The 17,375-nt window shown below is 38.9% G+C and overlaps 1 protein-coding gene across 2 annotated transcripts in view; it reads right to left on the reverse strand.

Annotated features, from left to right (window-relative positions):
* The window catches only part of LOC106875343 (uncharacterized), a 205,805-nt gene that overhangs the window by 22,788 nt on the left and 165,642 nt on the right, over nt 1–17,375 (reverse strand). For both annotated transcript variants that reach the window (XM_052970202.2, XM_052970201.2), the window contains exon 8: nt 10,925–10,988. In XM_052970202.2, the coding sequence (XP_052826162.1) occupies nt 10,925–10,988 (64 nt within the window). The remainder of the gene's footprint in view (nt 1–10,924; nt 10,989–17,375) is intronic.

Here is a 17,375-nt window from a genome sequence, read left to right on the forward strand (position 1 = left end):
ATCGGTGATGTGAGGGTCAGTACCGAAGCAGGACATGATCATCTAACAACCGCAGAGGATCGTTTGGTTGACATTGGATTGCATGAGGTGGAATGAGCTGAACATACAACCACAAACAATCATTGTGCTGTGTGCATAGAGAAACATAGGTGGACTAAGAGAGCAAATCCTGATGCTCAGTATAAGGACCTGCCAAAACAATCAAAGACTATTTTCTGGTGCAACCAGTGATTAATGAAAAAGGATTTGAATATCTTGTATTCTATCATTATTCACCATTTTGTATCTTTGTGTTGTGAAACAAGCATATCTTTCAGCATATATTCTAGAATTAAAAGTTTTCAGTGAAACTCACTGAGAGATTAGGGTGGTGCATTCAATTTCTGTGTGTGGTTAGGTTTCAAAGGGTTAATAAGAAACAAACTAAGACTTGATGAGATAAACTTTGGTGTTGTGCCTGAGAGAAGTACTACTGATGTCATTTTCCTGGTGAGATAACAGCTGGGGAAATATTTACTTAAGAATAAACCATTGTACTTGGCATTTATGACCTGGAGAAAGCCCTCAACAGGAGTCTCTCACTCTGTGATATGGTGGTTTCTGAGGAAGTTAGGGATAGACTTGTGAAATCTGTACAATCCATATACAGTGGTGCTGTCAGTAAGGTGAGAGTTAATCATGAATACAGTGATGGTGGAATTCTGTAAGTGTGTGAAGGCAGGCATTCACTAAGGATCAATTCTCAGTCTCTTCTTATTCAACATTATCCTCCACATCACAATGGAGGAATTTAAAACCGGCTGCCCTTGGGAACTACTATATGCTGATGATTTTGCTCTCATAGTGGAAACTGTAACATAATTAGGAAAGAAATTCCAGATATAGTGGCAAAGACCTGGAATTGCAGGGTCTTACAAATACCTTAGCAAAAGCCATGGTTCTAGCAAGCAAGAAAACAGACAGGACTTTACACATTTCAACAAAATGGCCCTGCTCAAAATGTAGGAAAGGCAAGACATGGACATATAACAGGTGCAGGAAGGTTAACAAAAAAAGTAATATTTTTATGTGGAAGATGAACAGGAGCCACGAGAACTGATGATACATGGGAAATTGATTTTCTCAAATGCCCTGGAGGCTACCTCGAGGTTGTGGATAATTTGTTAGCAAAGTAACCTAATTAGTAGTGGAGAAAGATATTCAGAAAGTATAGCGGATAGAATAAGAATACATCATGGATAGATAGGTGTCTTCACCTTCTTCGTCGTTACCACAACATTTTGGCTGATGTACTTTCCAACCATCATCAGATGTTCTAGTGGAATTTTGAACCCAACCCATTATTTGACTAATGGGGTAGTTCTCATTCCCAAGGTATTCTTTTTTGCTTATGTTATTTTTTCTGTTGACATTATTTCCGAAATCCCTGTCTTGGATTGAACACAGAATGTATGTATGTGTGTGTGTGTGTGTGAGGTATGTGCAATATTTATGTGTGTGTGTAGGTGCAGACGAGGTAAGAAGCTTGCTTCACAACCAAATGGTTCCTGGTTCAGTCCCGCTGTGTGGCACCTTGGCCAAGTATCTTCTGCTATAGCTTTAGGTCAACCACAGCCTTGTGAGTGGATTTGGTAGACAGAAACTAAAAGAAGCCTGTCATATATATATATATATATATTTGTGTGTATAACATCAGCAAAAAAGAAGGCCTTAGGAATGAGAAGAGAGTACTACATTAGTCAAATAGAGGGTCGGGTCCAAAATTACACCAGAACACCTGATGAAAGCTGGAGAGTACATCAGCCAAAATGTTGTGGTAACAACAAACAAAGTGAGGACACTTATCTGTCCATTGTAAATAATGTACATAATTCCTCGCCTCCTAAAATATAGAATAATAGAATAAGAACAGATTGAAAAAAATTCAAAGAGCAACCATGAGGGGGTGCTGAAAAGTTCTTGGGTTTTGGGTAAAAGAAAATACAAGAGGATCAGTTAATTATGATTTTATTCAACATACCACCCTCTCAGATTCAGTGGTCCTTCTTTTTTTTCTAAGCCATGTAAAAGAGCTCCGAAGGTTGGGTCTCCAACCAGGCCTTTCATGATATCCTTAAAGCCAGGAACTTTTCAGCAACCCCTCATACCTCTGTTGGCAACAAAAGGTCTCTTCCACTCTCATAGTGTGAAAGACAGATTTTATGATGTTATTTACGAACAGCAATGCTACATGGGAGTGAGATGTAGGCCCTGCATGCAGAGGACATATGATGGCTAGAAATGAATGAAGTTAGTATGCTCTGTTGGATGTGCAATATCAGTGTGCATATATGACAAAATACTAATGTCCAGAAAGAAAAATTAGGTATAAGAGCAACCAGATGCAGTGTGCAAGAGAGAAGACTGCTGTTTTGGTCACATGATGTGTATAGCTGTATAAAGAAGTACTGATCACTTAAAAGGGATGGAACTTGCAAAAGAGAGAGATACAGAAAAATATGGGATGATGTAGGGGAAGGCTGATTACAAGATGCTGAACCTTACAAAGGTCCAAGATGATTAGTAATTTGCTCTGCTCACGAAGACTGGTCCATCACAGTAGAAACCCAGTACATACCGCGAAATGGTTGGCATTAGGAAGAGCAATCCAGCCATAGAACCATAGAAACCATAACAAAGATGGCACTGGGGCTCAACATGGTCTCAAGACTTGTCAGATACTATCAAGCTCTTGAAACTCATGTCTGCATTGGAAACAGAAGTCAAAGATACCAAGATATAGTTATTTGTGCTGCGCTTGGTAAACAATAGATGGATCACACTATCCAAACCTCTTACCCTTGGCTATTGTCAAGAGTTGCATTACCTGATTCACACAATGGTAATTATATTATCTAATTAAATAATATAAATGCCACCTTTATAACATTCCAAATTGTTAATAATTAGACTACTTCCTACAGCTGGCTTTCTTTGATATCCTATCTGGTTCTTCCTCTATCTCGGTACTAGGTGCAGTTTATTATGTAACACCCTGTTTCTTTGAACTACTTAATGATAAGTAGTACTCTATTATTACTACCAGGTCTTTCATCTCTGGGTAAACATGTCCTAATATTACAAGCGGTCCCTACTAACTCATATAACATATTCATATCTAAAACAACACCCTGTATCTTTTCACTTTATCAGATAAATCATTCGTGCTGCACACTACAATTCCTTAAAAATTAGATCTTAATACTCGATTGCCTTTGTACCCTTCTCCAACTTTCAACCTATATCCACAGAATACCCCTAAATTCTGTGTATCTCTGCCCTTCTCCCTTTGTTAAGGAATCCTAAACCCCAACCCTATGCCTAATAGGCCTGTATACATTTATTTTCCTTCACTTTTACTTTTTGCTATCTTTATTCTTTATCCTTAATTTATCTTCAGTCCTCTCCCAGCCTACTATAGTATCACTTGCACTCCACTCCAGCCTACCAAAGAACCAGTCTAGCAAACTCCTATCTCACGCAAGTCGCTGCCCTTAAATATCATATCACACCCTTTCACAAACTATATTCTTAAATAACCCCACCCCCTAATGCCCACAACGGCCAACTTCTCCCATTTCATAGCTAGCCTCAACAGACTTCAGCCATGTCCCTGCTGTATTCTTGAGATATTCTTTTGTTTGTAAAATTACATTTCATCTGATGATTACAATTTCTTATAATGGAGTATTGCTTTCATTCTTCTATCAAAAAAATGTGTAAGAAACAGCTGTAATGAGCTGATAATTATCCATCGTCTGTTAGTATTCATTTGATTATAACACACCAAGGAGGTTTACGATTTGTCGGACACCCTCGATTATACCGACAATGTACAATTCAACATTGTTGGTATAGTCGATGGTGTACAATTCAACATAATGTGTGCTTTGGACCAGCCCCTCGGTGCTAAATACTCATAGGGTTGGTTTTCTCTGAGTACACAACCAGAATATCCTATTTAATACTTAGCAACCATAGGCCGGAATCACAGGTTTATCCAACCCTACCTGGTGCATATCTTTTCAAGTACCTTATTTTATTACATATATACTGAACTACAAGAGAAACGTTGCACTCTAAAAGATTATTTGTTTCACACACAATGTTGAGATTATATGGATTTTATCACATTTCTCGGTAATTTGACATCAGGAAGATACCACTGACCACAACACCACACTCTTTTGAAAACACAAGGATTGCATGAAGGGTTCGAACTTGTTCACTTCTTATGAGCACAGTAATGCTTGTGAACAAATCTTTATGAAAAACATGATGCACGTGCAAAACATTGACTCATTGGGTATAAACAGCACCCAAGTTTACCAGCCTGTCTTTCGTTTCCCAAATGCAGCAAGCAACCCAAAACTGACATGAAATCAGAGGGAGCAAGCCATTGGATGTCTCCATGCTAGTCAATGTCCATTGGTGATTGCTAATGACTTTAACTACAGTATTCAGACAATTGAGTGGCCGAGGGAATGATACAATGCTACAAACAGCACAGATGATCATCCAGGCACTGAGAGCACTTGCTGGACTAATTCCAGTGGGCAATGGAATCAGCTAGGCAGATCATAAGGACTCACCACAGACTCATTTGTGCAGAGACATTTCACCACTGGCTGAGATCTTTCAATGTCTTGTCGATGTCTGGCTAGGGACCCCATCCTCAAAGATCATCACCAATGGACACATCTGTAGTGGACTCAAAAACGTCTGAACTGGCGATATCAGCAGTGGGGGAATGTAGTCTTCTCTGACAAAAGTTGATATTGCATTTCTGTGGCAGAGCTAGGGTTTGGAGAAGATGAGGTGAAAGTTATACCGATGGCTGTGTGGTGGAAAGAGACTCATGGGGAGGACAGAGCATCATGGTATGGGATGGAATTGCACTCAACCGAAACTTGGACTGGTGGTCTTCCAAAACATTGGCCAAGGCCAGGGCAATAGAGTAACTACTGCTTGCTACATCAACCAAGTGTTGAGGCCTCATATTGTGTCATACTTTGCCCATCATCAGAATCATGTGTTCCAACACAACACTCATACCCATACTGCCAGGTTGACAACAGACTTCTTCCAACAGCACAACATCCAGACACTGCCATGGCCTGCCCTAAGTCCAGACTTGAACCCCATAGAGCACCTGTGGGACAAAATCCAAAGAAGGCTAAATGGCATTCGTCCAAGGCTGACAACTGTGGTACAACTCACTGCAAGTTTTAACAGAGTGTGGGCTGCTAGCCCTATGGCCTTCAATCGTTTGGTGCATTCAATGTACAGAAGACACCTGATGGTAATCAATGCTAATGGTGGTCACACGAGTTATTGATCTGAAACACTCCATCATAATGTGACACCATGTGACATCAAACATGTTTCAGGAAATGATGTCTTATCATTAACAAAGAATGGTTTCTTAATTAGCACTCTTCAATCAATGCTATGGCAGTCTGTTAATAAACTGGTTTCGATTTAGTATGTGTGCAACATTTCTTCTGTGGTTCAGTTTATATATCATTATCATCACCATTTAACATCCACTTTCCCTTGCTTGTATGGATCAGATAGAATTTGTTGAGGCAAATTTGTCTATAGCTAAATGTCATTCCTGTCTCCAGCCCTTGGCTGTTTCAAAGCAAAGTAATATTTTCCTCTAGGCAGACATGTTTCCCACAGATAACTAGAAACGAACCTCACTTGTATGATGATAATGCTCATTTACAACCATCACGTGATGTCTGGACAAAGTTGCACACACACACACACACACACACACACATACATATATGGTAGGTTTCTTTCAGATTCTGTCTAACAAATCAGCTCACAAAGCTTTGGCTGGTCTGGGGCCATAGCAGAAGACACTTGCCATAGGTACTGTACAGTGGGACTGAACCCATGACTACATGGTTTAGAAGCAAGCTTCTCTGTCTCCAAGCCACTCCTGTGTCTGTGGCTATAGGTATAGGCATGGTTGTGTAATTGAAAAGCTTGCTTCCCGCTCTTGTGGTCTCAAGGTTTAGGTTTACCGTGTGGCATGTAGGGCAAATGTCTTCCACTATAGCCCTGGGCCAACCAAGGCCTTGTGAGTGGATTTGGTAGACAGAAACTATAAGAAACCTGATCTGGAGTAACAGCAGAAGACACTCATCCAAAGTACAAGTTAGGGGTGCAAAGGGTGGCAAAAATACAGGTTGGGCAGGATACAACTATAAGACAGCAATAAAATCATTTAGTCAGAAGTAAACCATTATACAAAGCATTTATTGACCAGAAGAAAAAAATCCCTCTCTCTGATCTGGTCACTTTGGAAGCTAGGAGTAGCTGAATCATTTCTGAAAGCTGTACAAGCCATGCACAGGGGTACTATCAGTAAAGTAAGAGTTAACTGATGAATTAAAAGTAGAAGAAGGTGTTCACCAGGGCTTGGGTCTTAATTCCCTCCTCTTCATTACTGTCCTCCAGGCTCTAACAATGGAATTTAAGACCAGCTAACCTTGGGAACTACTATATGCTGACAACTTTATTCTCATAGCAAAATTTGTAATAGATTTAGATAAGAAATTCAAAATATGGAAGCAAAACTTGGAATTAAAAGGCCTCAAAACTAACTTAGTAAAGACCAAAGTTCTACAAAGGAAAATAGCCTTGTTTGATACCTAAGAAATGTGTAGGCAGGAATTCCAAACAGTGTACAGAGTACAAGCTATGGAGAAGTGCATTGGAATCAAGAAAAATTAAAGAAAGTAGTGTTTGTATGTGGAAGATGCTAAGGAGAATTGGATTTTCTCAAATGTGCAGGATGATCCCTAAGGGCAGTAGATAGTTTCTGTTATCTAGATCATTTAATGGCGGAAGAAGATATTTGGAGAGATAGTCACTAGAGTAAGAATAGGGTAGTGAAAGTTCTGAGAATCATTACCCATGTTGGTAACAAAATATTTCTCAGATTGAAAAGCAGATTGTATGATACTTGTGTACAAACAGTAATGCTAGATAATAGTTAGATGCAAGCCCTGAATGCAGAAGATATGTGACGACTAGAATGGAATGAGGCAAGCACCCTTCATTGAATGTGCAATGTATGACAAAGTACAAATGAGAAAATGTAAGTGGAATCAGATATATGTACAAAAGAGAAGATTGTACTGGTATGGTGACATGTATGAATGAGACCAGCTACATAAAGAAGCACCAATCACTTAATGTGAACAGGTCCTATGAAAAACAAAGATGTAGGATGAAGTTTACCAAGATGTTGAGTCTCACAAAGAAAATGACAAAGGACTAAGATGAGTAGCAATTCACTGAACTTGAAAAGGCCAATCTGCCATGATGAAAGTGAGATCCTAAAAGTATTAGCTTTACATAATGAGGAAATAATCTTCATATGTGACAGATGTATTGGTGTAGTATGTACTATGAGCACACTAGAAATAAATTCTCTTAAATGCCCAGATGGCTCACTAAAAGCAGTGGATAGCTTTTGTTATCAAGGAGACATAATTAGCAGGAGGAAATGGTTGTTCTGAAAACATAGTTGCCTAGGTAAGAACGAGAACAAAAAAGTCCAGGGAGCTACTAAGGCTACTGGCAACAAAATGCAACATATCAGGTACTGAAGCCATCTTCATCAAAATACACCTTAGATGGTCAGGTCATCTCTTCGATACGAGTGATATTAGAATTCCAAAGCAACTTCTCTTTGGCCAATTTCCAACAGGAAGGTCATTTGGAAAGCCACTCTTGTGCTTCAAAGACAAACTAAATGACAATCTGAAGCAATGCAACAATCCCTTTTCTTCCTGGGAAAACAAAGCATCAGAATGTAGGACCTGATGCCTCTGAGTGAAAGGTAGACCGCATGATGCTTGTGCTAGAACTGTGAAGCTGCATGATAGTCAGACATATGTCTTGAAGGAACAAAACTTGAGAAGACTAGAATAAAATGAAGCTAGCATGCTCTGTTGGATGTGCAGTGTAAGTGTGTGTGAACAACAAAGTACAAATGTATTGAGAGAAAAACTGGGGAAAAGAATAAGATGTAGTGGTGCAAAATTGAATGCTACATTGGTATAAACATGTGAAGCATGTGGTGGAGGACATCCTTATAAAGAAGCGCTAGTTACTTAATGTAGATGGAACTTCCAAAAAAGAGAGACCCAGGAAGACATGGGATGAAGTAGTGAAGGCTCAATTCAGAACCACAGTGACACAGATCCTTATATATATATATATATATATATATATGCACAACAGGGACTCCTCACCTAATTTCTTCCTGAAGCCAACATCACCACCCATCATTTTGCTAATTGCAGTATTCTGCTGCTGAAATAGATGTGAGCAGAACCATATACTTCTCCAGATTTTCTCTGAAACCACTAATCTTTCTTACTACTCAGTAACTTTTCACTTGATATCCATTCGTTATTCTTATTACTGTCTATCTGCACCCACATTTCATATTGATTACCCTTTTATACTACTGAATTATTTCTCCTCCTCTGCCATAATATATTTCTCATTTTCCCCTTGCACTATGCCTGCCTTTCCCTTCACACTCTTGCAACCTACACAACCACACACATCATCTTTCTTTCTCACATCCTTCCCTTGTCTAATATATTATTATTATTACTACTACTATTCTATTGTTCTTGAGCACTTTCTGCACTACCATATACAACTCTCCCCTATCTCATCTCAACTCATATGCAACATTAATCACCTCCATCCTTACCCACCCTTCAACCCTAGGCTTGTGGGGTGGATGTAGTGAAAGGTGGATAAGGTAAAGAAGAGTAGGTGATCTCTACAGTTATCATTTACTCTTCTTTACCTTCCTTCCAACCAATATATACTTATCCTTCAACACTTGTTCTTCATTATATTCACCTCACCCCTCATTCCACATATCTAATCACCTTTCACTCTCCCCATGTACTCTTGCAACTTATGCCCACCTACACTACTTGTTCTTGTGTCACCACTCACTTTTACTCTCCTTGTGCCTCAAAGTGTCACCCTCATATCTCATCACCACTATTTTTATCATTCTTCAGTCTCACTCCAGTTACTCCTACCTGTTCTTCTTTAATGTGAACAACCTCTATAACAAGAAAATTGTTTTGTTATGATCCCTTCTCACATACTTCTTGCATAAAGCTACCTTTCTCTCTCCTGTAGCTCCACCCAGTTGAAAGAGATTGTTATCTAGCAAGCTGCATGGTGACCTCACTAGTGCTAGTGTCCCAAAAAAGCATACAGAAAATGCTGTAAAGGGCATTCAACTGCAGAAACTATGCCCAAGCAACTATGCAATCCTCTGAGCCATTACAATCTGTCAAACCATCTAGACCATGCTAACATGGAACATAAACATTAATATAAGATGAGGACGGTGATAATGATGAAATATCTAAACATTTATCACTATAAACAAAATGAGAACTCTAATATTAAATCAAATATGTAAACTAGTGAAAGAAGGCATATATTTATACATGTGTATATATATATATATATATATATATGTAGAACTTCAGCAAGTGATAATGACAGTAGTATTTCCTGGCACTAAAGTGGAAAATTGGGATTCAATTTTTGCAATGTAATATGCACTGTTGTTATAACATCAATCAGAAATTAGGAAATTAAGCTTGCAATCACTCTGAAGTTGGAAACATGTCTTATTGTTTATGAGAGGAGGGGGTGAAGTACAAGTATCTTTACTTTGATATATACAGGGATTTTATTTTAGTATTGTTGAAAGAGTCTGAGTGGTAATGTTTACACGGAATAATGTTCTGAAGGCTTCTGGTAATGAAAGCAATGAATGTTTAGATGTGGATGACTTTTGTATGCAAAAATTTGGAGAAAAGTTAATGGCAGTATTATTTGCAAATGTATGCTTATAATTAGAAGTGATACTAGGTATTAATATATACAGAAATATGCATGTTGGCAATAAAACTGGTTTTCACATTGCAGCAGAACTGACAGAGCGACAGTCAGGGAGCAAATATTGTAATCTGTTAGTCAGCATCAATCCAACATTTGAGAGACAGATGATTAAATACACACAGATGTAGTGTCAAAAGCAAAGAAACACAGATGAGTGTACAGTCGATGGCTGTTCATCAATTTTCAGGTCAGACTGGAAGAGAGTTAAAGAGGAATTTTGTAGAGCGCATACTGTGTTTGAGGAAAAGTGGGCAATAAATGTAGAGGCGCTTTTTCAATATGCATTGACAAATGGTGCTTTTAAGTGTCTGTAATTGGAAGTGCACCAGCAAATTTAGAGGAAATTTACAGTATGTATTTGCGTCTGTGTTCCTTGCTTGAAGTAAATGCAATATCTACATATTGCTTCTACTGTTAAAAGAGTTCAGTATAATACCAACATTCTAGGCTTCCGGCTTGACTTCCATGTTTTAAATGAAGTAAAATGGGCCTGGTATTTATGAAATAAAGCAAAATGAATTGTGTTTCAAATAGAAATTGATTGTATCTCTTATTCTTTTAGTAACCAAAATGATAAGGAGTAGACTAACTTATATGGATAGAGTTCAGATCCGTTCCAGGTGTTTTACTGTTTCCAGCTAAAATATATTCTTCTCCAAGCTTCACATTACCTAGCTATTTGGAATAGGAACTAGACTGTCTTTAAGAAAAATTGTTATGTTCACCAAGTACAGATTTCATTGTCATCAACATTTTTAACCCACTAGAAACTGGATTTAAGCAAATAACTTATGGAGTCCTACACGCCTTGACAGTAAAAACTAATATCCAGATACACACACACACACACACATGCACTACATTACAAAAACAAATGCCTGTGAATTGAAAACAAACAAAAACAAATTACCTGGTTCTTTGTGTTTCCATTCAGATTTTCACGAGTTAAAAACCGTATTCTCTCTTCACTGTAACTATAAAAGTAGATGGTTAAAAAGGCCAAATCAGATTACAGACTAAAAAGTGTTCATATAACAATCTAAATAACAAAAACATTTTCACTTAACTGATAGTAACAAATAGAGACTGGAAGATATTGTCATTTTAGTTCATCATACAACAGTTATTGATGCTGTTCTTAGTATTAATATCATAATGATTAATTATAAATTATTAGTTATAAGTTTACAAAGCCTAAAACATATCTTTGGATCAAATTGTACTTATATTGTGGACTATAGATTTCCACGGCTGCTTTATTAATAGGGCATTGCAGGAGCGGTGTTAACCCTTTCAGCCAAACAGCTCATATACTTCATAGAACCATTACAACTCATAATTTCAAACTTACATCTAACATGTAAATGAAAATAAATATACTTCTTTACTGAATAGCATGAGCTGATAAGTGAGGCTTTACAAGAGAATTCAGTCAGCTAGAAGTTGCAAACAAATCCCCTTCATACTACACCGTCCCCTCTAAAATAAAGAGTAATTGAATAATTTAGTTCTTAGACATAAACCTGAAAACACTTAGCGGGCATACTGGAAGACTTTCCGTCATATATTTGTTCAATTATAATCGAACTAGGGCTAAACACCAAATAAAAACTGCTGCCATATTCTATGGACTTGCAAAATACATATCCTATAATTTACCCAAGATATAAATAGGACACAAAGAGATTCCAAGATCATATTGAAATGAAATTCGACACAGTGTTTGAAACCCTTCAGTATTAAAGGACTATTTTTAATAACCCACATATAAGTTTTAACAACACCAAAGACTTTTGGTATCAACACTATAACTAATACATACATATATATATATACAAGGCTTTTTCGAGCGGAATTGTTTGCCAGTGCCCCCGGACTGGCTCATGTGCGGGCGACACATGAAATCTTTCGAGCGAGATCGTTGCCAGTGCCCCTGGACTGGCTCATGTGCGGGCGACACATGATATCTTTCGCGTGAGATCGTTGCCAGTGCCCATGGACTGGCTCTTGTGTGAGTGACACATGAGGTTTTTCGAGCGAGATCGTTGCCGGTGCCCCTGGACTGGCTCTTGTGCGGGTGGCACATAAAAGACACCATTTCGAGCGTGGCCGTTTTCGTGTGGGTGACACGTAAAAGCACCCACTACACTCTCTGAGTGGTTGGCGCTAGGAAGGGCATCCAGCTGTAGAAACTCTGCCAAATTAGATTGGAGCCTGGTGTTGCCATCTGGTTTCACCAGTCCTCAGTCAAATCGTCCAACCCATGCTAGCATGGAAGGCGGACGTTAAACAATGATGATGATGATATAGGTATATATATATATATATATATATATAGTGAACCAGAAGGCTACACCAGGCTCCAATCCGAACTCTGCCAAATCAGCCAAACCAGCTGCAGACCCCAAGAGGATAGGTGAATACTAAATAAGCAATTCCAGAGTGTCTTCACCTCTTCAATGGGAAACTTGCACATGGGTGAGCCTAAAGCATTCTTCAACACTGTAGACCTACATGGGAAAAAGCAGCCATCGATTACATCGGCCATTAATGAGATAAGCTCAAACTCAGCAAGGGGCCCAGATGGATTTCCATCTGTTCTAAAAAACATGCAAGAAAGCTCTCACAAAACCACTGCAGATGCTTTTTCAGAATTTTCTTGCATGTGTAAAACCTCCCAAACTGTTGAAAGAGCGTATCATATGCCCTGTCCATACAGGAGAAAGCGGAGCAGATGTTAAAAATTACAGGCCTATGTTTCTGACTTCACATGATAACAAGGTCATGGAACACCTTGTTGGAAGGAAACCGATCATGTCCCTGGAAAAGAACAACTTGCTCACAAACATACACCATGTTTTCCACCCAGAGAGGAGCTGCCTCACACTGCTGCTACAACCTTTATGATTGGGTACTGAAATAGCAGCTCAACTCAAATGTGGATGTGATATATCTCGACTTTGCCATAGGATAATAAGTCACAAACTATGTGACCTTGATATCACTGGAAAACTTGGAGAGTGGCTGCTTGAATTTTTAAAGGACAGCAATCAGGTAGTTGCAGCCAATGGTGCTCTTTCTGGGGAGACATCAAACTATGGCAGAGTTCCTCAGGGAACTGTACTGGAACTACTACTGTTTGTATTGGCTTTCTCAGACTAGCCCTCACTTGTACAGTCAATCACTCTCACCAACTACACTGATGATACAAAAGTATTTCAGGTGTTCAAGGACCCTGATGACAGTAAAACTGCAAAATGACCTGCATGCAATATACAAATTGGTAGATGAAAATAACATTCATTTCAATGTTGATAAGTTTCAAGCACTCCACTATCAGGCCCACAAACAGACTACAATCAGACTACATAGGACCAGGGGGCAGTGCAATCCCAGAGTTAGAATTGGTGCATGATCTGGGAATCCACATGAGTAATGAGACAATATTCCATGTGCATATTGCCAGGACAACAAAACTGTGCACATGAGTAGCTGCATGGATCCTTAGATCATTCAGAACCAGAAATAGGGATACCTTGCTACTCCTACAGAGGACACTTGTCCTAAGTTGTCTGGATTACTGCCCCCAACTGTTAAATTTAAATATAGTCAAATTGGCAACAGAACTTGAGGCAATCCAGCACTACTACACAAAGAAGATTGACTCAGTGAAACAGATGAGCTACTGGGAGAGGCTACAAGAATTGAAGCAAAAAAAGTATGCAGTGATAAACATATGAAAGATCCTGCAAGGTCTAGCTCCAAACTTTGGAATTAAAAGCTACACCAACCACTGAACTGGATGGCACTCCATACAACCCAAGATACCACATTCTTCCACTCAGATAAGGACCCAGTATTGCAACAACTTGGGTTTCAGGGAAACAACTGTTTAACATCCAGCCAAGAGGTCTGCAAGGTGTAGATGTGCAAACGTTCAGAAAGCACGTAGACAACTTTCTACCTGAAATCCAAGATGAGTCTACATCATGGCAGGAAGTACAAAGAAGAGTTTTGTCCAACTCACTTGAGGTAGACCCCAGAAGACATGGGATGAGGCGGTAAAGCATGATCTTCCAATGCTGGGCCTCACAGAAGCGATACAAATAATCAAAACCTTTGGTGATATACTGTGCTTGAGAAGAATCGTTAAGCCAGGTGGAATTGCAGTTGTGGCCATTGCCGGCATCATATAAATGGCACCTGTGAAATTGTAGTCATAATCATTGCCGGTAGCATGATCTTCAAATATTGGGCCTCATGGAGGTGATGAGAAGTGACTGAGACCATTGGCGATATGCTGTGATTGAGAAGGCTCAGCAAGCTAAGTGAAATCATAGTCGTGACCATTGCTGGTGTCATGCAAATAGCACATAAAAAGCACTCTTTACACTCTGGAAGTGATTGACATTAGGAAGGATCCAGATGTAGAAGCCATGCCAAACCAGACTGGAACCTGGTGCAGCTCTCTGGCTTATCAGTTCCAGTCAAACTGTTTAACCTATGCCAGCATGGAAAGTGGACGTTAAATGAGTAGTATCTTGCCAGGAAAGAAGCCACTGCACCAAGCATTTATTGACCTAGAGAAGGTTTCTGACTGGGTTCCATGATCTGTGATCTGGTGACTGGTCACCAAGAAAGCTTGAGGTAGGCTTGTGAGAGTTGTACAAGCCATGTGCAAGGGTGCAGTCAGTAAGTTACTATAACAATAAATTCAGCATGAAGACAGAGTGCTCCAAGACACAGTCTTCAGACCCATTCTATTCATTGTAGCTCTCAAAATCATAGCAAAAGTGTTTAAAACTGGCTACCTCCAGGAACTTCCATATGCTGATGACTTAGTTCCTATAGCCTTGTAGAATTAGAAAATAAATTCCAGACATGAAAATAAAACCTAGAATTGAGAGGCCTCAAAGTGAATTTAGCAAAGTTTAAGGTGAAAGAAGGCAGAACCTTGTTACCATCAGGGAAATGGCCATGTTTGATATGTAGAAATTCCACACAGAGTAACCAGTGTACAAGCCATGTTACGTCCTGTGACCACCAGTTCACAGAACAAGGTATTGTGGGATCACAAATAAGAGAAAATAGAAGATAGACTGCTCATGTGACAGCTGCAAAGAGACACTAAATGGTAAGAGCATGTTCTCTAGAAGGAGTTCATATTCTTTTAACTAGGGGACCTAGTTAGCAGTGAGGAGAATGGTTTGAGAACGTAGAGGCCAGTATAAGAACTGGAAAGAAAACGTTGAATTTATTACCCTTACAGACAATAAAGAGCTTTCCCTCAGCATGAAGGGTAGATTGTGCGATGCCTGTGTATGAAGCACAGTGCTGCATGGTAGTGAGATTGGACCTTGAATGTAGAGGATTTACAAAGACTAGAAAAAATAAAGTTGCACATAAATGCCAAATTACATATGAGTTGAGAGAAAAATTAAACAATAAGAAGAATTAGATGCAGTGTGCAAAAGAGAAGAATTCACTGGTATGGGCATATGATGCATATGGTGGAGGGCAGCTGTATAAAGAAATGCATGAGCTCAAGGTGAATGAAACGTGTGGAAGAGAGAAACAAGAAGATCTGAGACAAGCTGATGAAGACAGATCTAAAGCTGTTGCATCTCATGGCAGAGACGATCATATGGGGCAAGAGAGACTCCTACTCATCTAGTTATATGAAAATGAATGTTGAATGTTAAAACTTTGTGAGTATACATACATATATATGCACATACACACACACACACACAGACGATAAACTAAATTCAAGAACACTGGTGGTAGTCTGCATTGACAAGACTAGTGTTATTTTGAAAAAAAAGACAGAAATAGAACAGTGAAATTGCTGCAGAGAGTGGATTCTCCAATGTTTCAGACAAAGCCATTCTTCAGAGTTAAAGAAGGAATAAAAAAAAAAAAAAGACTGCAGAGTTTTACATCTTTAATGTTTAAGCAACTAGTTGCATTTGATGGTGAATGCAAGGTAATGTGATCATGAATACATAAGTAGGAAATAGGAAATAGGAAAAAAACTCGGTGAGAAGGGAAAAGAGGAGAAATGAAAAGAGGAAGAGACATGAGCTAGGGTGAAGTGGTGGGAAAGATTAAGGTGAGAGGGAATATGACAGATAAGAATGAACAAAGAGGGAATGAAGGGGTAGCAGAAAAATGCAGCTTCCACTATTTGTGAGTCTGCTTTTCCATGTTTGCAAAGGTTGAGCTGCTAGCTGTCTATTATTTGTAGCACTCCTTTGCCATTTCCTTTGTGAAATTCAGTACTTCTGATCATGTCTTCCTCTCCCACCATTTCCTTTTGTATGGATTTCCTGGCACGTCTTTATTCAACTGTGATCATCTACATGCACTGTATGGCCATACCAGTGTGATTGTCTCTCTTGCACTCTATATTTGACTTTTGTTATACTTAGTCTATATCTACAGCTCAACTGTGCCTCATTATTAATGAACACTAGCATTACACATCAGCAAAGAATGCTTGCTTCATTTCTTTCCAGTTTTGAGTGTCCACGTCTCATTATCATGCACCATCACAGTTTGTACACATGAATCATAATCTACCCTTCACTTAAAGAAAAAAAAAATCCACTGTTTACAGCAGAGGTTATAGCTCTCTGAACTTTTCTCACCCTGTTCTTATGCTGGTTACTATACTTTCAGAGCCTCCAGGGCCACTTCTCTGATAGTAACAGGGTCTTATCTTCTTTCTCACTTACCAGAGCTTTAGTTTTTGCCAAGTTTACAATAAAACCTTTCTATTCTAGATCTTGCATCTGCATTTAGAATTTCTTCTACAGTCATCCACAGCCTCAGCTACAATAATTGTTATTGACATATAAGAGTTCCAAAGAATAGACAGTTTTAAAGTCTTCAGTTGTTGGTTGGAGAACTATAAGATATGGAAGCAGGTTGAGAATTGAGCCTCGATGTATACCAATCTGCAAGTTAAATTTTTGTCACTGAACTTAAAGCTAACTCTCACTTAGTTCACTGCATCTTTGTATGTGGCTTTAACTGTTCCCCAGCTGCCCTTCATCTACACCTCATTTTCTGAAAGGCTACCAGACTACAGATTGCAATGCTCTGTAAAAAGCCTACTCCAGAACAACTGATACTAGAAGCTTAATATGAGCTAAAAACTTCTCTTGCCTCTCAGGGAAGAAAGCATCAGTAATACCTCGATATGGCACAAATCAGAATCGAATCTCATGTAAGTGAATTTTTTCCCTAAACAACTGAGCTAAGATGGTTCTTTCATAACTTAGCCAATCAGTTAGATACCTCTGTAGTAGTTTCTTTCTTTCTAAGGCAGCTACTTGTGGCAGCTGATGATTAAACAG

Source organism: Octopus bimaculoides, chromosome 8 (assembly GCF_046866305.1).
Source record: "Octopus bimaculoides isolate indiv1 chromosome 8, ASM4686630v1, whole genome shotgun sequence".
In the NCBI taxonomy this organism is placed as follows: domain Eukaryota; kingdom Metazoa; phylum Mollusca; class Cephalopoda; order Octopoda; family Octopodidae; genus Octopus; species Octopus bimaculoides.